The 27046-nt window shown below is 39.1% G+C and overlaps 4 protein-coding genes across 7 annotated transcripts in view; 1 reads left to right on the forward strand and 3 right to left on the reverse strand.

The window, feature by feature from the left end:
- LOC124408205 (acyl-CoA Delta-9 desaturase-like) overlaps nucleotides 1-27046 on the reverse strand; it is a 354733-nt gene that overhangs the window by 196470 nt on the left and 131217 nt on the right. The gene's annotated exons all lie outside the window — the stretch shown is intronic.
- On the reverse strand, nucleotides 1166-22137 carry LOC124408208 (lipid storage droplets surface-binding protein 2-like). Of its 2 annotated transcripts, XM_046884969.1 has the most exons (5): nucleotides 22133-22137; nucleotides 18836-18842; nucleotides 3104-3454; nucleotides 1836-2091; nucleotides 1166-1746 (listed from the first exon to the last, which is right to left on the reverse strand). In XM_046884969.1, exons 3-5 carry the CDS (start codon nucleotides 3446-3448, stop codon nucleotides 1484-1486), a joined length of 864 nt encoding a protein of 287 aa, XP_046740925.1. In that variant the 5' UTR covers nucleotides 3449-3454; nucleotides 18836-18842; nucleotides 22133-22137; the 3' UTR covers nucleotides 1166-1483. The 2 variants fall into 2 exon arrangements, with proteins under 2 accessions (XP_046740925.1, XP_046740924.1); XM_046884968.1 differs by lacking the exons at nucleotides 18836-18842; nucleotides 22133-22137 and adding an exon at nucleotides 4113-4263.
- Nucleotides 7338-8958, forward strand: LOC124408211. Of its 2 annotated transcripts, none has more exons than XM_046884973.1 (2): nucleotides 7338-7560; nucleotides 8611-8958. In XM_046884973.1, exons 1-2 carry the CDS (start codon nucleotides 7438-7440, stop codon nucleotides 8854-8856), a joined length of 369 nt encoding a protein of 122 aa, XP_046740929.1. In that variant the 5' UTR covers nucleotides 7338-7437; the 3' UTR covers nucleotides 8857-8958. The 2 variants fall into 2 exon arrangements, with proteins under 2 accessions (XP_046740929.1, XP_046740928.1); XM_046884972.1 differs by having other exon boundaries at nucleotides 7349-7560; nucleotides 8605-8958.
- LOC124408210 lies at nucleotides 11901-26126 on the reverse strand. The gene is made up of 3 exons (XM_046884971.1): nucleotides 25918-26126; nucleotides 12892-13068; nucleotides 11901-12094 (listed from the first exon to the last, which is right to left on the reverse strand). Exons 1-3 carry the CDS (start codon nucleotides 26065-26067, stop codon nucleotides 12008-12010), a joined length of 414 nt encoding a protein of 137 aa, XP_046740927.1. The 5' UTR covers nucleotides 26068-26126; the 3' UTR covers nucleotides 11901-12007.

Consider the following 27046-nt stretch of genomic DNA (forward strand, 5'->3'; position numbering starts at 1 on the left):
ATAACTTATCTCGTCGTTGCAAATTAGTTCCAAGAGCTTAGTCAGAGGGCGCAGCATCGTCGTTTAAATTTTGCCGCGCGATCGTCGCTTTGAAAGTTGCAGCGCTACGTTCAGACCATTCGGGGCATTCACCATCGCGGGGGGATGCGAACGTGCTTATGTCCGAAATTAATGCAATTTTCTGCGCAATTTAGAGTAGTTTTTTGTAATTAAACTCGATCGTACAGTTGGCCTTGGTGATCGATCGTCAAATAAATAGTTTAACTCACTCAGAGATCAGTCTTCGCGTTGTATGCCTGCGACTGATTTTTTTCAACATCATAAACAAATGACGATCGCGATTTGACCGTTACGTATTTGTAGACCGCCGGCTTACTCGGAGTCTAAATTCGTGAATATTTTCGGTGTATTCGTAGCGAAATCATTTTCTGAGTGAACGATTTTCACTTTAGAACGTATAATTTTCATTTCGTGGCGATTGTTTCGGGTGTGAGAAGTGATTTACGTAACGGCTTGACGTTTTTTCTTCGCAGTTTGTGTGTGAAATTGTGCTTGGTGCAAATGGTGTGGGAATCTGTGTTTGTAACCGTTATTTCTAATTCAGGCATCTGAATTGAAAACGTCGACGATGGAACCTGATTCACAATCAGTCGATTCTACATTTTGGAAACATCGAATAATCGGTAAATTTTGAATACGATTTGTTCAAGTATCGAGACGCCGTGCTTTTTGCTGGTGATTTTACCTGCAAACGGTTGGTGAAAATTCTTTCTAAAGGCGAATAAGACGCTTTTAGTTTTTAGTTTATTATAAAATACACATCTATCGCTGCGAACTAGTTTAGAAAATGAATAATTTTCAGCATCGTCATCCTTGCCGATCAGAACTCTATTTCTCAGAGAAAAACGATTTAATTTTTCACCAGTAAACCACAGAGAACTTAACGAAATATAACTAAGGTATCTTCTAGAATTTTCTTTGGTGATTCAGAACGAAATGCCATATTTTTGTAGGAATAAAGTATGCTCGATTTATTCATCTTTTTTTTAGTTATTCGTTAATTCACAATATATATACATATATATTATGGTTAGCAACAGGATTACAAAGATTCGAACAAATTATGTTTTGGAAAATCCATTCCTCTCCACTTCCTCTGTAGATATTGTATAATATTATTATATTACGCATGTGATGACGAGTGTCATCTGCATATAAAGATATGTATATAGGTATATATATTATGTACACATGATACTCGATATTCATAATAATCATAAATGCAGATTTTTCATTATCAGTACATATCTGCGGTATAAAAAAATAGACATAACATCTGATCAGTACTTGGGAGCAGCTATCGTTCCTCTTCTAATTTTTTCTTGTACAATTAAACGCGTTTTCTTGTACGAATTAACAGCTGAACTTAGCGACATCCATCGGGCCGTATTTCATCCCCCCCTCTCGCCTCCCCTTCCGTAGCTTACTGTTCCTCCCTGACTTCCTTTTCGCCGTCCTTTTTCTCGCTCTCCGAAGCTCCGGCTCCCGCATTTTTATCACTGCCAAGTAATTGAGTCAAGTGCAGGATCGACATGGCACTGTTCATGTAGGCGGTGACATCCTCCTTTTTTATAGTCCTTAACTGGGCAGATATCGAGTGATAGACACGCCTCGCCGTCTTTGTAGAGAGTTGACCGACGGTCTGAACGGTGTGTAAGACCTTGTTTTCTTCGGCTGAAATCGGGGCTGAAATCGAAAAACAATTTCAGACCATTAATCCCTCAAAGAATTTTTATCCCAATTCCATTTTTATACTAAATCGATCGATATATTACCTGGCACAACGTCTTGATCCTCGCTTGTAACCGCCGGGAAATACTGATCCAGCAAACGATTTACCGCCGCACTAGCATTGTCCACACCCTGAACGGCCATTGCTCCGAACTGATTGTTCAGTGCTTCGTTCGCCTTGGCGAGAGCCGCATCCTTCAACGACGAGGCTTGTTGAGTCGCCGTGTCTTTAGCTGCGGTCAATTTTTCAAGAGCCGGTGCTATCGAACTGTTCATAACCGCTCTCGCTGCCTCGACGACCTGCCAAAGAAATGCTTGATCAGTACGGAACCGTCTTTGAAATGCAAGGACGAGGATTTCGCACCTCGAAAATTTTCATAGCATATATAGCGTTATCACAGTTTAGTATTACAACTTTGAACGATTTTTGTTACTTAATTCTTATTACCCCAAAGCGACCCATATTGGATCCGCCATTTTGGGTTTAGAAACTATCGAATTCTGACTTCAGATTCATGATAAGCAAATTTCGTAACAAATTTCGAGCCAAGATATCGAGTTGAAAAATGTTACATATGAGGTATTCCATCCCAAGTGTGTAAATCCGTGACCCTCACCCTCTCCGATTTTTATGATATTTTTTTTCATATGATCGCATTGAGTCTAAAAGACACCCTCATATTTTTTTTAGATTTTTTCAAACATCCTTTATTTAAAAAAAAAAAACACGCCATTTTTTAAAAATCTGAAAAAATTCTCAAAAAAACCGTGATAACATATAAAAATTTTCAAGCTATCACCCGTGATGGGCAGATTTTTTTAAATGTGTTTTACAAGCTATTAACGTTCACGAAATTCCAAAAAAAATTCTCAAATAGCTCACCTTGAGCAGATATTGAATTATTTCGGTACTCAAAATGAATTTTATATTATCAATTATGAATTTTATATTCATTTTGAGTACCGAAATAATTCAATATCTGTTCAAGGTGAGCTATTTGAGAATTTTTTTGGAATTTTATGAAGGTTAATAGCTCGTAAAACACATTTAAAAAAAATCTGCCCACTACGGGTGATAGCTTGAAAATTTTTATATGTTATCACGGTATTTTGAGAATTTTTTCAGATTTAAAAAAAATGGCGTTTTTTTTTTTTGAAGTAAGGGATGTTTGGAAAAATCTCAAAAAATATGAGAATGTCTTTTAGACTCAATGCGATCATATGAAAAAAAAAAAATCAAAAAAATCGGAGAGGGTGAGAGTCACGGGTTTACACACTTGGGATGGAATACCTCATATATAATTATACTCACATGCTGGGGTTGTTCCCTCGCTGTCGAGACCTGTTGCTCGACGATATCCAGACCCTTGCACAAGGTCTGATCGACCTTGTTGATCGGCCCTTCGAACTTCTTAACGATCGGCGTGGCGATCGGCACCGCGGTTGCCGAGGCGTAATGCAGACCGGATTCGGCGTAATTCAGAGCCCAGTTGAGAAGATCGCTCGACTCCTTGACGTAGTTGTAAGTCGATCCCGTCATCCCGATCGCCGTCTGGACCACGGGCATGTTGCACACCCTGTCGAAGACTTCCAGGTGAGGCCCGCTCTCTGGGGTCGTCGCGATTCCCTGTGTCGATTGCTTCACGGCTTCTGCCATTGTTGTCTGCGACGAAAATTTAAGTTCAGAAAAGTGCGTGAACTTTCGAAAATATGAGGGGATTGAATTAATTTTGCACAGTGTCTTGTAATTCTGTTCAGAATCTATGGATAATGGTGTGTGATGTGAGAAGTCTATACCGATTTCGATTTCTACTCTTATACGCTCGACGCGACTTACTCTTCTGACTAACGTTCGATGTCTACGACGATTGCAAGGCGCACAAGTCCGTTACGTGGACAATTACTTCGCAGCGATTCTCTAATCTGAGAATGAGACTGGACTTTGCCCGCGTACGACACGTGTAATCCGTTGAGAAATGTATGTATGTATGTATGTATGTATGTATAGGAGGATAACAGGATGAGACACGAGATAATTGGTGACACATCTATATATAGGTATACATATAGGTGTACAAGGTGAAGCAAGAAAGTCGTTGGATTGCATTAACCGACACTTGAGGAAAATTTCACTCTCTAACGCGCGTTATCAAATGACTACAGTGTGTTTCCCTTTGAAACGGAAATGCGTTGCCGGTGAATAATTTGTGGTTTAAATTGTATTGCATAAAACAGCGAGAGAAGGGATATACGTATAGGTTATGACTCTAAAAGTGAACTGCGGTTTACGTAAGATTGACTTAATTGGTAGAGATACTCACGGTTGAACTACGCTGTTTCCTTCAATCTGACCAAAGGTCGAACAGGTTCAGCACGATTCGTTGATAGGTTTGAAAATGCCGGTTAACTAATTACGAGCGCAAGTTGTGAGCCAAACTGCCGGTTGACTTCAATCAGACCGGTTGAATCCTGTGTCTCTACGCAGTGACGAACGGCGAACGTGATCCAGCACTTCTGAATGCCTCGTGTAGCGACGTCGTCTTCGTGGTGGGGGAGGAACGAGGCGTCGGCGTTCTCGGGGTATCAGAGCCGTGCCTATACCTATAGAATCATGCGGGAACGGCGAGATTAAACGCGGTTATCGGGTCACTGGAGCCGGTCGGATTTCATCGGCAGTATTCATTACGGCGAATGTAATTTTGTCCAATATCGAATGGAAATGAGAATATGGCAAAGAGAGTTAGGAATGAGAAATATTGTAAACGGCAATGGAAAATTATTTCTACGGTTTTCCACGCATTTTTAGGAAAATTGAAATATTTCGTAGAATTTTGTACGGAAAAATGATTTTTGAAAAAAATTATAATTAAACAATGTACAAATATATAATTAATAATAAGTAATAAATTAAAATTTTTTACGGAATAATTATTGCCATAGATTTGGAAAATTTGTATTTTCTTCAGTAAAAAAATCTACAAGCTTCCGCAATTTTTAACAAAAAAAAAAAAATAAAAATAAAAATTCTGTACGAAAAATGAAGTTTTATACGAAACGATACGGATTTCTGTAAAAATTATAGTATCTCGGGGCGATAATGATTCGAGGCACGTCGTTGTCACGGCGAACGTGTTATGCAGCGAGTATCACACGCACCGCAGATGTGACCGTGGCTGTTTCTTCCATAACACGTAGAGATACGTGGAGGTCATTTCGATGGACCTGACGGACGACGCACGACGATTAAGGAAACTCTTGCATCATGTCGCCTGACTCACGTCTGCCTGCTAAATTTTATGAATTTTATGAAAATTTGTTGCGGGCACGTGGAATCAGTTTTTAATACACTATATACCTGGAAACATTTTGTCGAATCGGAGTAAAAACCCGCTCTGACGTTTCGGGAGTGTATATGAATCATTTGAGACGAGTCGTGCCTACTTCTAGGAGTTTGTTTAAAGAAAATGAAAACATGTAGCAGCTATTTCAGTTTCAGGGCTTTATTATTTATGGTTTCAAGTATTTTTTAGTATTTTTTTACTGGAATCGATAAAAAAAAATTGCGGATTTATACGTAGCACAGAAGCGTCCAACTTGTAACTGATTGAAACATTCTTTTTTTTTAGTTAAAAACACCTTTTCGGATTCGAGTTCGTAGACCAAATGTTAAAACAATTTATTTCCTCTAGTATACACAATTATGACCAAAAAAATTTCATTTTTCGATCGATCGAAAATAGTAACAAAAATTTTTATGAAAATCTTTTGCGATCAAAATTCAAAAATCTTTACACGCGATCAAATCGATAAACAAGTTTTAAATATTCTATCAAAGTTTCCGGATTAAAAAAGTGGTCGTTCGTTATTTATACGCGCCATGCAAGCATTTTGTTATTAATTTCAATGAAAAAATTCTGAAATATTTTAGAAACTACGAATATAATAAAGCCTTCAAACTCAAATTGCTCCAAGTGTTTTCATTTTTTTAAGTCCAAAAATAAAAAAAAAAAAAAACACCTAAAAATAAATATGATTTTAGACCTTCCAATTAATCTGTGGGTCCCTCCTTAATTCATCGCGGTGTTGCAGAATCGAGAGCTGATGTTTTGTCGCGATGTAAATTATGCGGATTATAATTACAACGATCTACTTGCGTCAGATACGGGCTTAGCGAACCACTTATCCACCGTTCCATTTATGCCGGGCGAAATCGACGAGAGATTGAAGTTAGAAACGTTATCGTAACGAAACGTTGAGAAAAATTGAAGATTTGCAAGTATATTTCGTTTTATTACGGTTTACTGCATTTCAAATCGTTCCAAAAAATCATGAATCGTCACGATAACGATCCGAAGGATGCAGCTTTTACCTCATCGCATTTCGATCCCGTTTTTCACGATTAGCGATGCGACATGAGCACTTTCCGAACATCATCGCACAAGGCGTGATGCACAAGGCTTTCGTCGTGTCTCGAAATCTCCAGCAATTCAATTTCCTCTCCGTAATACCGCACGCCTCGCTAGATGCTCATTAAATCGTTATACCGTGTATCGATTATGCGTTATCTTGTTCGGCATAGACTCGCAGGCTTATATTATAAACGCTCTGGACGCCGTGTTTCGGGATAAGAGGTCAAACTAACTCCCTGCGCGTGTTCCAATCGCCCTGCATCAGCCGGGGGGGGGGGGAGTGAAAATCCTGAAAGACCAAAAAATCTATTGAATTAGTGAAATTCGTGAACTCGATGTTCGTTTTATAAAGATTGTTTCATCATATTTAGACAATCGCTTGTGTCATCGAAGACAAAAAGAATTTTTTTTAATAACATTTGAAAGTGCGCATAATTTTTGTTAAGACTTTTCAAGTCTTTGGTCTATCGTTATCGATAAATTTGGAATCGTAAATTTTTGAAAAAGGCACGAGTTTTGACTGCTCGTTATTTCCGCAATTCAATATTTTTATTCTCGTATAATTTTGCACGTTGTATAGAAAAAACAATTTCGGTATAACTTTATTTATACATTTTTACTTTTCTACAAGATAAATTTTCGCATTTATGGTTTTTCTGCGTCTTTCTCGGGATTTCATTCCGCCGACTTTTCGGCCTTTCGTATATTTTTGCACCCCACCCCACCCCGAGCGCCTTTTACCGTCCAAATACCAAGCTGACCCCGTATAATCGCCGCCAAAGAGCCGAAAAGCATTCCCTACTTTTTCGCAAGTTTTAATCCAGCTGTCAACGGTGGGCTCAAAAAAAATTTCGGCTTTTCCGGCAAAATTAAGCCGAGTCTGTAAATTCCCGTCGGTCTGGTTTCAGCGGCTACTTTCAAGCAGCTGCTTTTCGTAAGCGGGTGTCCGCGATGCGGGAGCTTATCGCATTGTTGACGATGGTAATCCGCGAAATTTTTGTTGCGAGAAAAAAAGGCCGAGAGTTTAGTACCCTTCGAATCGACGCGTGTGTGCGAGCAGAAGGCGATGATCACACCCCTCTTCTCTATCTGACCTTTATCGAAAAGGCGATTGGCTGCGATTCCGAATTTGCGGATCGATTTTCGAGGGGGAGAAGGGAAGCCGCTCCGAGCGTATATATAGTAAAGTATTTTCTAAGGTAACCACCAGTCGGCTTTGTAACCTTTCTACGACACAATGAGTCCGATTTACAGTTCAATACCGCTGCTGCTTTTTGGCTGCCCAATTCTATTCGCCATTTCATCCGCAGCGACACGTCCGGCTCCTGATTCCACGCACCGTGGATTCGATCTCGATAAGGTATTACCACGAGAATATACTTAGTAGTAGAAATATCGATACCACCACCTACGGTTCGCGTTATAATTCAGACGGGGTTGAAATTCAGAATTCAAAAACTTCCCGAAGCGTCAAATGACGAGTTTTTTTCGTCGGGAGACTCGGAGTACAGAAATAAAACTTTGACGATACGTCAAAGTTCCGAAAGTGCGAAAATGAGGTAATTTAAAAACCCGAGACATCGAAATGCAGAATGATCAGAGATTTTCAGTTCTCTGAATTTCCGCGCTGGTGAAATTTCATCATTTTGATCTTTCTTTGGTTTGAATTGTCCATCGATCATTCCGATTTGCAGTTTTTCTAATTTTTTAATTTTCACGAATTTTACTCCATCGAAACTTCATTCATCAAAATTCGCTCTATCGGAACTTTGCTCTATCGTAACTTGAATCTTGCACTCCGGAACTTTGTTGTTTCTCCAAAGTTTTATTTCTCTCCTTCAACTTTCTCCAGAAAATAATTCTGAATCAGGCACTTTCTAAACTTTGCAAATTTCTATCCGATGGAACTCGATTCGTTATCGTGTTCAATTATCAAAAGCACCTTAAATCGGCCTTATTTCGAATGAAACAACTGTCTGCAGTATTCCTCGAGCTTCCATCTTATAGTTCCTCCGTTTTTCCGCGCAAAAGTAATTAGCGATTTTCACGACTGTCTGCGGCGGTCTATGCAATGCCGCTATTACATTACACACCGCGTATAGAGGCGAAATTTTCCCTCGAAATTCCGCCTGTCTCGGATGCTGTAGCAGCTCGCTTGAAGAGCTTCGCGGTTCGGTGCTTTATCACTCGACGAAGACCCGTCTTGACGGGGGTAGCAAAGCGACATTCCCGAGTCAATGAGGTTGCTCCGAAAATACGCATACGTGTAAGCACGATCGTAGATCACGTGCCGCTTGCCGGGTGTCGCGTTGCAGCAAAAAAAAAAAAAAAAAAAGAAGAAGAAGAAAAGAAAAACGAGAGGGAATTTCTTTTTTTTTTTTCTCTCTCCATTATCGCGTTAAAGTTGCAGGAAACGATCATCGACCGGGAAATTTTCGCGAGGTTAAAAGGTGCAGGGCGTAAAGAAATGGAAAATCTTCGACTGGATAATTTCGACGAGGATCGTCCGCAGGAACAGGAATATTTGGAAAACTATGGCGGAACGCAGGAGGATCCAGGCCTGGATTATCTGCTCTTAAAAAAACGTCCGGCATCGGGCAGGAAGTACAACTACCACAGGTGCTACTTTAATCCGGTCACGTGTTACCGGAAGTAGGGGGTATTAATCACGTGGAATATTTTCGCATGAATATACCGATCACGTATTTTGTAAAATGCACCGCACTCAAGTGAACACAGATAATAAAACAAATTGATATAATATCGTTGATTTACGTTGTTCAAGATATATGTGGTAACATATATTATAAAACCCGATTACATACGAGATTCGCGCAAAAAAATTTTGGGAGTAAATCCTGTTCTTTATTACCAAAAATTAACCATACAAGATTCTTTTTTTTTTTGTACACACAAAGGATCGTTCGACGTCGACTGATTTCATCCGCTTCGGATGCGGGCGATATCAATTCGTTATTTGGGTTAACATCAGCAGCTCGCTGCGATCAATCGATACGATTGTAAGAGAGGATAACAAGTGGCTTAGACTAGCCATAAGCCAGTCCTCGAATTTCCCGTTCTCATATCGTAGGCTGCAAGTTTATCGAGAAAACAAAATAATAATATCTAATTCGAATTTCGAACTACAAATTCTGATTTGTGACTAACGATTTAAAGCCCTCGGATAACATTTTACATGAAAATATGACAATTTTATTTTATTTTTTGAACTACTATAATGGATCCAGGATTAGAAATTGTGGAAGTCTGACTTTGGATTCGTTATCGGTTATGCAAAAGACCTTCGCCTACGAATTTCCACCAAAATCGGTATATTTAAACAATTTTTTACCGCCATATTGAATACACCTTTTGGATTTCAAAATTTGACTTCAGAGTCGTGATCAGCGACCCAAAATCCAAATGTATTTCGTTTTTTTTTTTCAGCTTGTTAGGTAAAAAAAAAGTTGAGGTAAAAATCTAAAAACATTATGCAATTGTTTTCTAATTATTTAAAGTATATTTGGGGGGTTGGGGTTTGCAAAAATTCGTCAACACCCTAATTAAGAGGACACCCTGACGTAGTATGTAAACTTAAAAACGTGGAGATATAGCGAGAACTCAACTTTTCATTTTCCCCTTGATTACAACCACTTCCTTTTTTCCTGGCAAACAGAGAAACGGGAAGTTAAACATCGCGAAAAATTCGACGAATGCGGCTCCCCAGGAGTCGCGGGACTTCGTTACAGCCGCAGCTGAGGCGAGTCTGTGTCTCCAACGGCAACAGGTGGATAATCTCATAAAGTCGACCAGCTATTCGTGGGGTTATAACTGTATATACTCACATACACAGAGTATATACAGGGTGGGAAGATGATTATGTGTACCGACCGTGAGTGAAACGAGGGTATAACGTGGGACGAACGTACCCGCCACGATAAATAACTCAGGGTTTGTTTTTCGCCTGCCGTTTCTCTTCTAAATTTTCTTTCTACACTCCTTTCTTTCCTTTCTTTCTTTCCTTCCTTCCTTTCTTTCTTCTACATTCTCTCTCATTTCTCCAGAGACTTGTTGTACCTACGTTAAAAGTTTGATGAAAATTTTACGTTGCTAAAAATTTCCACGGAATTTTTTTGCGGGGAGAGAAAAAAACAAGAAAAAGAAAAAACAAACCGACTAATATTTATACTCGTTTCATACGTTCGTGAAAAGTTATAATTAATTGTTATTATGAAATTTCGTTTTACCATACGCCACTCGCGCGTTATTTTATTTTACTATATTCTTATAAGATAGGAAATATTCGTACGTAAAATATTTGCGAACGTAATTAGCGCAGCTCCTTTATACTCGCCTCTTCACCCTTAGAAATTACAACCGTTGATGCCAAGTTATTCAGCGACCGACGCCTGCTTAGCCTGCGGAATATCGCGCGACGGACTCTCTGGCCCATTGTTCATCCTTCGCAAATAATTATTCAACATTCACCACAATTTTCAGGACAACTAGACGCTTTTACGTGTCGGTGAACGTGTATAATACACTTTGCCCGCATATTTGTTTGCGCTGTGTTACACAGGTTCGTTGTTTTTTTTTTTCTTTTCTATCTTATTATTGTTGTTGTTATACTCACAATCAGTGAAGGAAATTCTGCTCGATTCGTCATCGCGTCGATAAATTCAAATCTACGATCCATCGAGCTTGTTATAAAAGTAAAATTGGATTGAATTCGTTACTCAATTTATTATTAACTAACCTTGTAATGTCAATAATATCAGAAGCGATAATTATTCAAGATTCTCGAGGTACAGGATATAGGAGCTGGATAAGAAAAGAGAAAATTATTGCTCGTCGTTTTGTAACGAAAAAAGCATTTAATAAACACGAAATTGAATGAAAAATTTACACATATAAGATGATAATTCCTATAACAACGAATATTTCTCCTTTCGCAGGCTATTTAAATATATGTATATATATATAGGTATTAAACAATCATCAGAGTGTATAATGAAAAATGTTGGTACATAAACGATTGTGGTATATAAATCAATTAACAATTACAGATAATACAAACTGCGTCTTGATAATTAATTAATTGAAGGAAAAACAATGTCGGCGTCCTTTTTCATTCCACACTATTATATTATATACGTGAGCGGTGTTTATACATAATGCCAAAGAGTATAATCCTCGTTTTTTTCATGCTTCACATATGTTTGATATCGATAAATGGCGGAATCGGTATATGTATATTGTATGCAATAGATAATATAATATAACACGTAATAAAGTTATAATAATACGCTACTTCAGTCTCGATAACACAGTTTCGGGTTCACGTCATGGAATCGAATATTGTGCGCTTGAAACTATAAGTGTATATAAAGGTTGGATAGAAACAGCAATGATGGCCATCGATCGATCTGATCAACGACGTATATAACAAGATTCCGACAAAAATATTCCTCAGATTGGTACATGTATGCAATTCAAATCAGCGATTACACATCAATTTTACGAAACAAAGTGTTCCGAAATTTTCAAATTTCATCCAAGTCGAAGAGAATTACTCGAATCGTTATATATATGTAGCGTCAGTTGCAGCAAAATTTCACCTAATAATTGAAGATTCTTGGCTTTTTTAAATTTATTTTTACTGTGTTTTTTCCGTTGTTATTTTTTTTTTTGAAGGGGGGATTTTTTTTTTTTTTTTTTTCGTCTTCTTTTATTTTCGGTATAGTTAGTAGAGGAAGTCGTATAGAATGGATAATTTATTGTTGGATGCTTGCGTTCGTCGGTCGTCATCACTTTCTCTTGAAACATGTCACAGCGTTGAAGTAACACCGCCAATAGACACGACCCTTCGCCTGTCCTCGACGCTGGAGATCCATCTGCAACTCGATTATACGAAAAACATTGATTATTTATCGCTGCAAATTTTTGCAAACACGTTAGGATCGTCAGGAATCGAATTGTCGACGCGAACAGACAACACACACTCACACTCAGAAAAAATAAAATTATAGAATTACATTGTCTTTTGTTTTTTTTTTTGTTACAATCTGGTAAATTCAAACAGTTATGTGTGTGTGTTTTTTTTGTTTTTTTTTTAATTTTTATTATTCTTATCTTATATGCAGAAATACAAGCGCGCGTGTTTAAAATTTTCGAGTAATTAATCCGGATACAATTGATTATAGACAAGGGCTGGAAGAAAGTTGCGTAAGCAAGGCGACAAACAATTAATTGGCAGCAAGTCCGAGAGCTTTTCAATAAAGATAAGGCGAAAATTAGACACAATCCGCATTGCAGATTGTACGCACATTTCCACCGACGTAAGACGTCTGTTGTGGATTTTCGCGTGATCCGATGGATCGAGATAGGAACAAATCATACGGCTATCGATTGGGAATATCTGTCAGAGACAGACAAGCACAGACAGAGTTCCGCTAATTATGCGAGAGCTTATTTTCCCTTGGTCGTGACGATGACGTCACACTGGCTGTCAGTACCAGACTGAATTTTTGTACATTTAAATATACGTATATATACAATCTACCTGAGGAATTTAACGGATCGACGATCGTCCCGTTTACAAAGCGGGAAATTTAGCGATAAAATTTATCGCAATGTTGATTTGATTAAAAAAGAGATTCAATTGAAATTCGGGGAAATAATTTATACTCACCGTTTGTTCGTCCGCCGATACTGCAGGGACGATCTGCGAGTTTACCAGCTGCTGCTGCGGCGCCGATCTAGAGATCGATCTGCCGCTCGATCCTCCTGAGCCTTGTTCTTCCACGGCCTTCTGCAACGCGACCATCAACCTGTCCAGCAGCAGAGCCGCCCTCTTCGGCACGACAACCTGCACGAGACAAGATGTCGCCAATTTTACACCGCCTTTCGAAAGGGTCGAAGATAGTTTTTTTTTCTTTCTTTTTTTTCTTTGACAAAAGAATCGATTTTTAATTGAAGATGGGGATTTAAAAACGGCATTTTTTAATTCTCATCTGGAATCGAATCGCTGTTGGTTAACCGGTGTCTGATTATATTCCAGATTGATACTCGCCGATTGAGCAAGTTACTTCGTTTGATGAAATTTAACCTACATCGCGATTACACGAATAAATTTTACACTTTGAGGAGGAGTCAGAGTTATTCGAAGGGTGCAAAACAATCTGCTAACAACAAGTAACCCGCACGCTCTGGTGTAAATCAGAAACTTAGGTTTGCGGTAATGTGCAATAAATTTGCACTAAGTTTCTCTCTTCTCGGCAACTTTTGCCCGCGAACCGATATACTTAATTAATTCAACAAATTATAAGAAAACTCGCTCGCGCCCACGGATTTAGATGAAGATTAAAACAAGAATTGAATCGAGCGATGTTCTGCTGAAAACGATCACTTCTTTTTTATTCTCGTTTTATCGGTTAAACTTCTCTAGTCCGTCGCCGCCGCGGGACGGCAAGTAGATTCTGTAAACTCGAGATCTTCAAGTTCCGCAATTCGTGATCCTCGCGTATGTCAAACGGGAATCTCAGTCGTCTCGAAATTATTTTGTGTGGGTAAATTGGAGAAGTTGAATGAATCACTTAAACCTGGGACGAGTGGATTTGATTTGCGGCGTATAAAGTGAGCCCTTCGAGTATAGGTACATGATCGTCGGATTTACCGAAATTGAATTTACCCAATTCGTTCCTTGCCGAAGGCGCGGAGGGGTGGCAAGGGGGGGAGGGGGGGGGGGGGGGGGGCGCAAAAGCAAGGGCGGGCCTCAAGAGTCCAACGACAGCGGTGGAATAGAAATCTAAGTATTTGCGAGAAAAAACGAGGGGGGAGAGAAAATCGGGGAGATTATTAAATTTTAATTGCATATTTGACAATTCCGCGGTAGATTAATTGCTAATATATTTTTCAAGTAGGTACCCCGTAGAATCCTTATGGAAATTAGCTCTCGATCGAATTTGAGTGGTTTCATAAATGCATCGATTGCATTCATTGACTCGACGGTTTACGAGATCCTTCGACTCTTTGCGAATCGAACAATTTTTTACCGAGAGAATATGTTCTATAAGAGATACTGAAAATCCAGCCAATTTCCATAAGGATTCTGCGTGGTTCTTTGAAGGGAAACGCGATTTAAGGACTCGCGACGCTCTGCAGGATGAGGCTCCTTTCTTTGCGGAGGAATAATTGCAGCGATAATTTTAGGGGTGGTTTAATGGCTCGATGAATGGGAGAAAGAACGAAGAAACGAAAAAAAGGCGATCGCTATGTTTGTGTAAGAAAACGAAATGGCGGACTACTTTTATACTTAATTCAGTGAAGTCGAGAACTCTTCTCGGGCCACCGAGAAGAGCTTTGATGAAAAGAATATTAAATAATCAGTTTGCTCAGCATATCGTTCCCAGTTATGTATATATAACAAACTCGGACGCCATCTGCAGCGCTCGGTGGATGATGAGAAAAATTTGAATCTCAAAAAGTTTCTCATCCCCAGTTGCCGCCGTGCCGGCTAAATTATGCATCCTTCGCAATGAATGAATTTCAATAATTAGCCGTTTGTACAACCCTGAGCGACTCTTTCGAACCGCCCTAAAATTCTTACCCTGAAACGGATTTTCATCCAGGTGATTCGCGACCGGGATCCGAGCCCTCGAATCGACCTGATCAATGGAAAGTTCGCGTCGCGATTTAGGTCGGCGATAAAAATAACGAGGAACGCGAATCGCTCCCGTTGCCATCTGCGGCGGTTGAAGAGCGAGATTCCGGATACGGCAACGGCGGTATTAACGCCTATTTCCGTTCTGATAATGAACACCTTTTTATCCACCGCAAAACGTTTTTTCTCGAATCAAGCATCCGGTCGTCGGAAAGATTGATTTTTAATGCCATAGTGAACTGCGTCTGTTTTCATCGATTCCTCGCTGCGAAATTTATAATTATGCTTTAATATAGTCGGCGGGATTGAAATTCCGAATTTGAAAAGTTCCCAAAGTGCGAAAATGAGGTAATTTGAAAATCTGAAGCATCGAAATACCGAATGATGAGCTTTGCTATATCGTAACTCGAATTTTCGGAATCTTGCATTCTGGCACTTTGAATCGCCGGCTTTCCGAGCATTTGAAAATTTGTTGTTTTTTCAAAGTTTGATTTCGTTGCTTCAAGTTTCGCCACCAAATAATTGGGAATTAGGCGTTTTCGAAACTTTTCAGATTCGATTTCTTGACGCAGTCAAAAACGTGATTGAAACGAAAAAATATCTCGTTAAATAATATCTTTTCGTTTATTTGGTCTTTGATAATTATCCAGTCGTCGATTGTTTCGCTTTTTACAAATCGCGGTTTCTATACACGCCGTGATTGCCTGGGGGACAATGCTAATTAAAACAGAACCGGCATGTCCACATCTATCATTAAAATATATTCGAATGATAATCAGTTTGCAATATACCTACAGCTCTTTTGTTCGCTAATTATTCGTCAAAAACACACCGGGTGGCAAATTCTTAATCGGAAGTCATTAAATCGTAGTTTCACGGTTCAAAATTTCAGCTCTAAAAAATTCCGAAAAAGTATGCAACCTCTCCAAATGTATTCAAAATTTTCAACTCTCTCTCTCTCTCTTCTCGGTGAATCATGTTTTTTAATCGGTTCTGCAAACGTACGGTAATAAATGAATTTATACCAATAAAACTTGTTACAAAAGTTAGATAATTTCATTAGTATGCGCTTGTCTACTACGAAAGAAAAAAAAAACACACAATCAACGTAAAAAACGAGAAAACACACAAAAACAGTTAAAAATGTTTGAAAACGCTAAATATCTAATGTTTGACTCAATCAATAGAACAAAATTTCAAAGCCGATTTCAGCGGAGGATGAGTTTTCATCTCTCGTGAAAATAATTCCAGTGTGAACCAGCTGGAAACAGCGAAAAGTAAACTTTCCAGGGCAAGTACAGGTTTCGAAACGAGCGTATAAAAGCGCTCCGAGTATTCAATTTTCTCCTCGAACGATCGACTCGACTACCGCGACTCAATTAACGGCTGAAACTACTCGAAAAGGGGGAGCCTCGCAGTTTCCACAAGTCGAGAACGACGAAGATCTAGATAAGCTCTGCAACACAATGGAATATGGCGAGATAACGTAGCCCGTAGTCAGCGCTAGTGATGCATGCAACAATTCTATCTGAAAGTGCTCCTCGCGATCAGCTGTTTCAAGTTTGCTGCGCTACATTTTACGCAAATTGATTAAACGCCGGGCAGAGGGTGGCCGTGCATTAGAGCGTGCGGGGTGTAGAGTTAAAACAAAAAAAAAAAAAAACCTGCCCGAACAGCAAAAAAAAAAAGATCAAACGGAACTTCGCAAGCTCCGTAGACCGAAAGCGATCAAGTCCAGTTTAATTTGAAGGGTGAAAGACAGTCTGGAACCATTATTGCAAAGAAATTGAATTGAATATAACGGATTGTTAGTAAATTTTTATCAGTTTCGTTGTTTTTTGTGTTTGTGTGTTTTTTTTTTCTGGTATCAGGGTAAATTTCTTTCGTTGCAATTAAAGGGGCGGTTAATTTTATTGCAGGTCTTTAGTGGAATAGAATTAGAGGATTAGAATGATTAGAATTTTCAAGAATGCGGAAATCTGATTCGTAGAATTTTCAAACATGTTATACACTTTCGAAAATTATTATTTATTTACTGAGTTTTCAGATGAGTTGTCAATTTGCGAAATCAGATTGAAAATTTACAAATTCGGTGTAGCGATGTAAATTACTAGTTATTTTTACATTAAAAATTGTTGACTTTACTAAAATTTATAAGGATAACGGAAAAACGTGATTTGAATTTATTAAATTGTGTGTTAAATTTATTATATTTGTAAATCTAATAAACAGTAAATGTGAATTCACTGTTTCGTATCCGAATAAAACTTCCAATATCGTGTACAGGAAGTTTCATACAGAAATTTCTAACAGTAATCGAAAGTGAAAATATGAGCTCGTTATAACGTCAATATTTCGACCTTCCACGTTTATAAATATTGGTAATTGAAAGATTTTTGTTACTTTTGCACCTACAACCGAACTTGGACAAATAGAAAACCGAAAAAAAAAACAAAATAAAAGAAAAGAAACACGAAACCACATCTGACCTTCGTCCCTTACATTTTGCAAGGTCAGATTAGTTGTTTAACGCCCAAGGAAGTTTCGGCTTTTTGCTTTTTTTTTTTTCTTCGGTGGGGAAAACTCGTCTAACAACGAAGAGGCTGAGGATCCCTTGGAGGCAAAAACAGACGTCGAAAGTCCGAGGCTCGGTGAGACGAGGTGGACGTCGCGACGGAAGTCGGGGTGCGAATTAGACTTGTCCAATCTCCTGGAGAAAGGTTTCGAAGCGGAAACGTCACATTCGCATTCACGCCCGGGCGTGTAAGACCCTCGCACGTCTTTCGGACGATTACGGAAACGCCTAATGACCCACTCGTCGACCGGAGGGACGCGTCATAAATTAGAAAGAGCCGCCTTCACCCGAGACACTCTCATCAGCGAATGATTGTTCCGGTGCTCCGCGACCCGGGGAATCGCCGATTCGGACGACTGAATGTCGTTTTGCACCTGCGAGCAGTTTGAGAAAGAAAGAAAGAAAGAAAGAAAGAAAGAAAGAGAGAGAGGAGAAAAACAAACAAAGAAATTAAATAAAATAAGAACTTTCTCCTCTCCTCGCCATTTTTTCCCGAAGAAGTTAGGCGAGCTAATATTGCGCCGAGCTCGGAGCTCGCTCGGGGAAAAATCAGCCCAATTTTGGACATCAATTGCACGCTTCGCGTATTTTCTTTCTGCTTTGCTAATCCTGCGGCAGAAATGTGCGAAATAAATCTTGAACACGGCTGTCCGGTTTCTCGTCGTCACCGGGAAAATTTTAACTCGCTAAAAGCGCGGCTTTCCGTTAAGTGACTGTTCTGTAAGCCAATGTCGGTTCACTGCCACGACAATTTTTTGTCAGACTTTGATCCTCGCTGTTGCAGCTGCACTGCGAAAAGAAACTGGCGATCAAGTAGATCGAGGGCTGATTGATCGAAGAGTTATTATTTAAATTAAATAATAACTTGTTATTATTGAATTATTTAAAGTCCCGCTCGTTTTTCCCCCACGCAAATTCAACGTCACGACAATTAATCACCGCCGATCTAGGGTATTTTGCCGCCGTTGGCAACATTTGTTACCGACCTTTCATGCCTGCCGGTAATTTTTTACCGACATTACACGCATACATTACCGGCATGCGCGTAATGTCGGTAACAAATGTCGCCAAAATGAGATTTCGGTATTCTTCATAATCGAAAACCAGATCAGCTGCCATTTCGTCATTTCACTATCAAATCTCATGGAACTGGGCTCAAAATGTGTGTTTCATCACCACCGAGTGGCATCATACCGGATAGTTCGATCCATTCAATACAACTGTGAAAATTTGGCCAATTTCTGTGAGTGATAACCAATCTGTAAAATTTTTTTCAAAATTTTGAAAAAGTAAAAAGACACTCCACTTTTTGCCAAAACAACGCATTAATTGCCCAAGTTTCACTCTGATCGCTTGAACGGTATAGGAGTTTTGCATCCCCGCGTTTTCGAGGTGTACAACGGGTCTTTATAAGCACCTTAAGTAGGCACGCCGTGTATACTGACACCAAGAACGAAATAGTCCAAAGACAAACGCTGTTCATCCCTCGCTTTAGTTTGCCAAAATTCAGCAAACTGCACGGACGTTTCGCCGATCGTGACGCCGCGATTATCCGGTTTATCGCGTAGCCTCGGATCTTCTGGAGTACGTGCTTTCTTCGTTCGATAGTCGATTCTATTGAATGAAAAGTCCCGTTTTACGTTTTCCTGCAATTTTTGTCGTCGGAGAAATCTGCAGCCACCTGCGTCCACGCTTTTATGCTTTGCATGCGTTGCATTGCTCTGTATATTAACTCGGAGTAGATTTTAGCGCGCGGTGATTCAACGACGCGACGTAACTAACGCAATAAACCCTGCACAGCATTAATGGCTTATACCCTCGGCAATACGTCCAGCTATACGTACATATATAGCCCCATAATATTGTTCCCCGTGTATCATCAACCTGTAGGCAAGGGTGTATAATTGAGTCCCAGTAAAAGGCCGTGCACGTCTATCATATGCGATTTAACGGACCTGAATAACTACGCCCTAAGTAATTCACTTATATATACGACATTAATTAACGCTCGTTCGCTAATTTTCATCATTCTTCATTTTCAACTCCCTATTTTTTATAAAAAAATTATTCTTTCCTTTCTCAGATCGTTCTTGATTCGTTTGATAAAATTTTAGTAATAGAAAATAAAGTAATCCTTAAATAATTTCTTCTCAATAGAACTTGAGAGTCTTCATCTAAAATTGTGTGATACTTTATACGAACACGTGATCGATAAAGTGTCGACTTTTCGAGTTGAAAAATAAAACTCCATCGTCGTCGTCGTCGTCGTTGTAATTTCCGATTCAATCGAGACACCGAGGGGTGTGAAATAACCCCGAGATTGTACAAGTTGGCGAGACTTGACGCGAAGTAAAGGATATAAATGAAGCCGTTTGAACATCGGCCCGAGTAATATCGCGCAGTGCAAACACGTAGTTCCTTGACGATGAAGAGTCGGCGAGTCCTGCATGCTGCAGGAAGCGGAACACCCTTGACGCGAGTCGGATTCCGGAAGCTGGTGTGATGAATTTTCGTATTTCCGTTTCTCGACGCGCGAAGCCCCGGCGATTTCGCAAAATCGCGCCTGCAGTATCAATCATTTGAATGCGGACCGAAACGAGCCGCTAAACGCAACTCGAATAAGAGGGGCGCGACTGACGGCCTGTGTAACAGGTGATAAACGACCCCAACTCAACCCTGCTCTATGCAAGACCAGCGGAAGATGCCAGGGGGTGAAATCGCTTCGAGCTCTTGGTGGGAAAGGAATTCTTGAAGCAACGAAATAGATTTTATTGGAGTCCGTTAACTTCAATCTAGTATCTCGTGTTTCTTCCCAAGTACGATGACTTCGATCCAAAAATATCGATTTGATTAGTTTTTGGAAACGATTTAGTGGGCCCGTTAAAAAAATTATGCCAAAAATTAGAATCAAATGTTTAGTTTTTATATGAACAATTATATTAGATTGTTATCTAGCTTTCTGACGAAAAAATAATCGTAAATTCGAGTTCGTGAGGAGATGGGAATGCGAGAAGGATTAGATCATAAAAAAAAAAGAAATTTCCTGATCATTTGGAGAATTCAGAATTTTCTCTCGCAAATATAGCGCGAGCTTGGGCAGTAACGAATCGTTGAATTCTAGTGTGCGAGTAGTAAATTCTAGCTGTGCAGCAGAAATCTGCAGGTGCTGATTCAGAGCCCGATTGAATCGATCGATACGTACACGTATACGTATACGTATACCTGTGAGTATACTCTATAGATACTTGATACGTCTTGGGGCGTCAGAATAGAATTCTCCTGGCTATTTTATACGCAATCTGCTAGATGAGAGATGGAATAGTTCCTTTTGCAGAAATGAGAGGACGCGAGAAGGGGAAGAGAAACGCCGCGAGATAAAGGTCGACGTTCGTTACGTCACGAAGACTTCGTTTTTCCTCCTTTTACTCCGGGGAGTAATTGTTTTTCGAGATAAATTAATACACGTGCAGTTCGAGTATCCGATGACGCGAAATTACTTTGCAGAAAGTTAAGTTATAGCTTTCAACATGATTTAATGCCTCTTGCTATGCGCTTCTGCGTCATTGGCGGATGATCGACGTTAAAGAATCCGTATTTCTATCCTCTGCGTAGGTTTCCTCAATTTTTACGTTTTTTATTTTTCACGTCAATGCATTTGTCGGATAACTGATTAATATTATCGGATAAAAAAAACTCGAGCTATGCATTATTAATTGAAATTAAACGAGTCAGTCAGCTTTGAAACTTGTTCCGCGTTAAGAGAACACGCTTTCGATTCATTCGTTATTCATCTCGATCATCTCAAGTCGTTCAAACCTTATTCTTGCTTTTCATTCAACGCCGGTACTTCTTACAACTTTGCTCATTTATGCAGAATCCTTGCCGAATCTATTACCGCAAGCTTGATAATCGACGAGACATTCATTCGCGAATAATTTCGGTATTCGGTATAATTATTAATTATACGACAAAGTCAATCCAGTCTCTCAATTTCTATACCTAAAGATACCCTTTGATATTTGATTTCGAGAGAACGCTTTAACCGATTCGAAAACAGCTTTCCGAAGCTAAGAATAAACCGCAGATTATGCTGACGTAAGAATTGAATTCCCAAACGAATCCTTCTGCAATTTTTGGATTCTCCGTGCGTGGGAATCGCTCGTGTTCACGCCTCGATTCCACGCGATCAGCTCGCTCTGACATTGCGTGTGTAATTCAGTCCCGTCCAATTGAGATTCGCCCCGGGTTGAAGTCAAGGGTTGCTTTCTAATTAGCAGCCAACCCGCGCCTCGCATTCAGCCGAGCTGTTCTACGCTTATTACCATGGATAGTGATTAACCATAGCTCGCCATCTGCACTGCAGACTGCGAAAAGAACGCTGGTTAGATCCTAGATCCTGATTCACGGTTAATTTACCTGCCAAAAACCTGCGAATTTTCAATCCTTCGTTTATCCAAGCGACAAATTTCTTCGCACTTCAATGGGAATATTGCATCGCCTCTCAGGGTACATTGTTAAAAATTGTTGAAAAAAGTTGGCAGTTTACGAAATCAGGTTGAAAATTTGCAATTACTGTGTATTTGGTTTAAATTTACAATAAAATTTCTTGATTTTACTAAAATTTATCCGTAAACTTATTGTATTTGTAAGGAAGTGTATAGGAAGTTCCATAGAGAAATTTTTCAACAGTGCAACCGATTACAATTTCGAACTTTACTCATACGGGCGAGTCGATTTTCATAAATTTTCCAAACCTTAAGTTTGGACAAAGCATCAGAGTCGGTGAAAAATTTTCATCTCAACGAAAGTTTCAAAAGCAAAATAAAATTAAATGTAGTTTAAAAACGTCCTTGTGATTCGAGAAAAAATTGAAAGCTAATGAATTTCAATTCCATAAACAAGTTTTTGTATAAAAACGAGGTGAAGGAATCAATCGCTTCGTTGCAATGTTTTTAAAACGAAAAAATTATTAAATTCGTCCGATTATGACGAAAAATATCTTGTTTTACCTACGAATTAATATTCTATAAATCATCTGAGTAAGATTTTTCTTTTATTCAAATTCAGTGAACTTAAATTAATTTTACAGGATTTACGAATAACTAACTTCTTTAGTTAAATGTGAATGAATTTAATGGCTTCAGTAACAATAAAATTACTATTCAAGCCTAATTTTTTTTATCACGTTTTTGTGTCAACACTTTTTGACCTCACGCATTGGTCCTAAAATCCTATTACAACCGCAGGAAAAAGAGAATCTAGAAGTTTGACACGCAGATATATACCATGTATGGTATATGCTTACAGAAATCCGTGCAAATGCGGTGTACGTAACAGAGAAATCGGATCTCGAGACGAAGAAGCTTACCCGCGTCTTTGTTATTCAAAGCCTGGGGAAGCCGAGGCTAAAAGAGTGGTTTTGAAGAGGATGCGAATGTCAAATTTCGCGTGGATGAACGCGAGCGTATCTCTCGCGTTTTGCGGTTAGGAATTTTGCTTCCTTCCTTGAAAGCGCGTTCTCGAATTCCCCGGGTACAAAGCACTTTGAAGGAGTTTCGAGGCGAAGTACAGACATTCCGTTTGTTTTCTTATTTTCGAATAATTTAACTCTCTTTTTCGCCCGATCATTCGAAGAGGATAATAACAGAAAGGCGAAAAATTCATTGCGAAATAAGAATAAAGAATAAAATAAGAACCCTTTCCTACGAATTTTCGCAAAGTCGAGTTATATCTGCCATTTTCGATTTCGCTAGAGCGAAACGAAACTACGCTGCTAAATCACGCCGCTTGCAGAATAAAGAATCTTATCACCATCATACCCGTGTTTTCCTTTTCCTTTTATCCTTTTTATTTTCATTTTTATTCCCCTCGCGCGTAGCCCACTCAAGTATAAAGTCCCGCCACCTACAACATTTCCTTCCCGTTTCTTCCTCGCTTTCTTCCTCGACCTCCGCCTCCTTTTCCCAACAACAATAACTTCGCGATTCTCATGTATGCGATCTGCAGCCTCGCATTCTTCCCTCTGACGGATGGACGACCCCCTGTTTCCTTCTTCTTCTTCTTCTTCTTCTTCTTCTTCTTCTTCTTCTTCTCCTTGTTTGCTTCTATGCCTTTTATCGATTTATATTATTCGCTTTATGCTTTTGTCAAACTTTGAGAGGAAGACAACCGAAAAACAAAAAGCGAAATCAATGAGCAATTCTTTTCACTTCTAACTTACGTTGTTGAACGGAATTCGAGCTGTTCTTTCGATTCACAAGTGGGCGAAGAACGATTTCGAAATCGACTTGCTATTCTCTGTGACATCTACTTTTTACCAAATTAGTTACTAAACTAATTGCACAACGGATCAAAAGTAATTTAACTTTCGATCGATTTAAAGCATGGTTAATTAGTTGAACGATATAAATTACATATTTTTTTTCTAGGGAACCGCGTAGCGAGCACTTCGTCAATTATATCGTAAGAAAGACAATTAACCCGAACCTTCGTATATCCACTAATTAGCCAATTTCTCAAATCAATTCCTTTTCTCTCTCTCTCTCTCTTCCTCTTTCAAAGCCGCAAATATCTCTCAGAGAGACTTGAATTTTAAAGAAACCATACCTACAAAAGATAAAAGATGAGTTTCGGTCCTTAACTTGCGAAATTATTTCAAAACATTAAGAACTCGTTTTCCACCTTATTCATTACCGATAAAAATTTGTCTCATTATCAGAGAATAAATACGCGATCGAGCAAAAATGGAAATTAATTATCAGCCCGTCGAAGCGGAAAAAGAAAAGAAGGAATTCCGAAGCTCACATATATTATCGAAAAAATTTTCGGCACTTTCAGAACGCGAACGACAATCAGCGGCCTATATTGCTTGAAAAAAAAAAAAAAAAAATAGAAGAAAGAAGAAAGAAAGAAAGAAAGAAGGGAAAAACGAAAAAAATTCGGTGTATATAGATACATACATAAAACATTGAGAGCGAGCTGATGTCTTTTTCCGCAGCGAGATATTGGCAAAAAATTCAATTTTATTCGGCTTAATGCACGAGCGACGGAATGTCTTTCGTTTCTTTCCCACCCCAAATAATTCCCTCGCTTTTCCATCTTTTCATTATTTTTTCCTCTTATCTCACGAGTTGCCAGAACGATTTTCCGCGCGGTGACGATTGAGGCGATCACCGACGAATTCAAGAAAATCCCGAAAAATTCGTGACTCTTCGTAAGATTAGATTATATTTTACAACCCCGCCTTTGGTAGGTATCGTCGATTCTAAAAAAATCTTTCGATTCGAAAATTAATAGATAATAAAAGTGCATTTCTAAGAGTGAAAACTCGGAAACGGAAAATCAATTTCACGAAATAAATTCAACTTTTTATGCGGTGTAATTTCAGTTACGAATATTTATATTGTTCACTCGATCGGTGCAGAATCGTTTCACCCGAAAAACGGAGGAAAAATTAGCCGATATTGTATTTTGGCGAGACGAAGCTTGCGGTCACGCTTTGCGAGGATTCACCACGCTTACTCAGCCACCTGTTACCTGTTACCGGGTCACGAAATTTGGAAGCAGCTATTGTCTGTGCCAAAACGAGAAGATCGGAGACATAAACAACGTCGTTGCGAGTACAATTATTCGCATATAATCGCGGTTTGCTCTGTCACAGGTGGATTGATTAATTAGGAAAGTTTGCAAACGAGACGGCCATTAATCACAACGAATCGTTGCTCACGCGAGCGCATGATTATTGTTCGGGATGTTCAGGATCTGCCGAATCACACGTTCCGTCCAAATTTCGTCCTGGACGCGAACTAGGAGCTGGGAAAAACGGAACGGAAAATATAATTTTGCCTTCGATTTTTGACTCGGCGGAATTTTTCGCCGCCATTAACGCTAACCCGCGACTAAATTCAACCGTATTCCGAATAACGCGAAACCTGAGCAGATGCGGGATGTGTGTTGTCTGGATCCTCCTATATCTGCAGGAGAAATTGCCGGCGGGTTCCTAATTTTACTCCTTAATTATACCACGAAATTAGTTCAACCAGCCAGGCATAAATATATATATCAAGGCTTTCCGTTATTTACATTGTTTTGAAATTTTTCGATTGGACGCCAAAAATATGTTCATATTATAGGAAAAAAATTTTTAGTTAATATTAACACATGACGGGAATTGTAAAAAACATTGAAATTTTCCATGTTTTTCAATTTTTTTTCACATTACTTTGTAAATTTAAATGAACTGAAAAAATCGTTTCAACGCTTGGAAACAATGTTTGATATATATATTTAGGGTGTTTTGAAAAAGAAAAAGAAAACTTTAAAACACCACTTAAAAAAAAATTGTCATTTGGCAAAACAAGAAAAAAATAAAATAAAACATTCAAAACGCTGAGAAGAAATTACAGTCAAGTTTCGCAATTTGTTAACGATAATTAATTTTTGTTTCGCAAGAATTTTAACGAAAAAACAGTCCAACTCACCGGATACTCGTCGTATTTCGCCGCCGGATAATCGGGGTAGTCGAAAGCTGCGGGTCCACTTCCGGCGGCGCTTCTTTTGGCCATCGCGTGGCCGCTGGCTGTCGCCACGGCAAGACTCACCAGCAGGACGGGGATCAACGTTACCCCCATTATTTTATATCCCCTCGTTTCTCACTGTTTATCACGAACTTGTTCTACAGCCACAGTTGTAATTGTTATTTATTTAACCAAACTTTTTCTTTTTACTTAACGCCGGAGTTGGAAAATACCGGTAAAAGAAAGAGAGTAAAAAAATTGTCGGTAAAAAAATTCGGAATCTCCAACTACACGGAAAAGGTGAACGAGAAAACGAAAAAAGAAAAACAAAAAAATAAACAGAGGACTCGAGTTTGTTGAAATAAATTTTTTATGATTGTCTAGATCGAAACGAGAGTTTCAAATCTTTTTGTTTATTTCTGATTATACTCAGTGCCGAATTTAGAAATTATTTAATTTTACCATATATATGTATGTGTAACGCAAAATCTGACAATAACAGTATTTTAAATAACTAATTCTTCTTGTTTATCTGTTATTATTTTATTATCGTGATTGGACTCTTGATTTCTTTTCGGGTCAAATATTACCGTCTCAATTCTCCTCCTCTGCTGTATTCTAGATCCGAGTTTTTATTCTGCACATTTATTTAACTCTCAAACGTTGATATCCTCTGTACTTCCGACGATGACGTATAACGTGTATATTATTGTTATCAGAACTATTATCTACAAGCCTAGATGGTGAAAACCGGTTTCGTCTCTAAGTCGTAGCGTTTTTGACTTATTTCCAATTTTTTGTTCCTTGTCTCTCGTTTAATCAAATGCGAATGATACTTTTTCGATATCCCAAGTTGATTATCGATCCTCGTCAAACGCGCTTTCAGATCCAGCGTGCGGAGGAAACCCGGCGTTGATATTAACTCAGAGCTTTATTCCGATTGTTGACGTCCTTTGGGAGAAGAGATTGAGGGTGCAATGCGAAACGTGGGGGCTGCTGCACGCTCCTATATACCGACAAACCACCACCACGCGGCTCCTCCTGACGCAGGCGCGAATTTCGACTATTCGCGCTTTAACCGGCCGCCCGCCCG

This window comes from Diprion similis, chromosome 7 (genome assembly GCF_021155765.1).
Source record: "Diprion similis isolate iyDipSimi1 chromosome 7, iyDipSimi1.1, whole genome shotgun sequence".
NCBI lineage: Eukaryota > Metazoa > Arthropoda > Insecta > Hymenoptera > Diprionidae > Diprion > Diprion similis.

Excerpts from the sequence above, each read along its gene's own strand:
- LOC124408211 (XM_046884972.1), top strand. The coding sequence starts at position 7,438 with ATGAGTCCGATTTACAGTTCAATACCGCTGCTGCTTTTTGGCTGCCCA. Across the intron at positions 7,561-8,604 it reads GTGGATTCGATCTCGATAAG|TTGCAGGAAACGATCATCGA; the intron begins GTATTACCACGA and ends ATCGCGTTAAAG.
- LOC124408210 (XM_046884971.1), bottom strand. The coding sequence starts at position 26,067 with ATGGGGGTAACGTTGATCCCCGTCCTGCTGGTGAGTCTTGCCGTGGCG. Across the intron at positions 13,069-25,917 it reads CGAAATACGACGAGTATCCG|GTTGTCGTGCCGAAGAGGGC; the intron begins GTGAGTTGGACT and ends TGTCTCGTGCAG. Across the intron at positions 12,095-12,891 it reads TATCGGCGGACGAACAAACG|ATGGATCTCCAGCGTCGAGG; the intron begins GTGAGTATAAAT and ends ATCGAGTTGCAG.
- LOC124408208 (XM_046884969.1), bottom strand. The coding sequence starts at position 3,448 with ATGGCAGAAGCCGTGAAGCAATCGACACAGGGAATCGCGACGACCCCA. Across the intron at positions 2,092-3,103 it reads CGAGGGAACAACCCCAGCAT|GTCGTCGAGGCAGCGAGAGC; the intron begins GTGAGTATAATT and ends TTTCTTTGGCAG. Across the intron at positions 1,747-1,835 it reads GGATCAAGACGTTGTGCCAG|CCCCGATTTCAGCCGAAGAA; the intron begins GTAATATATCGA and ends TTTCGATTTCAG.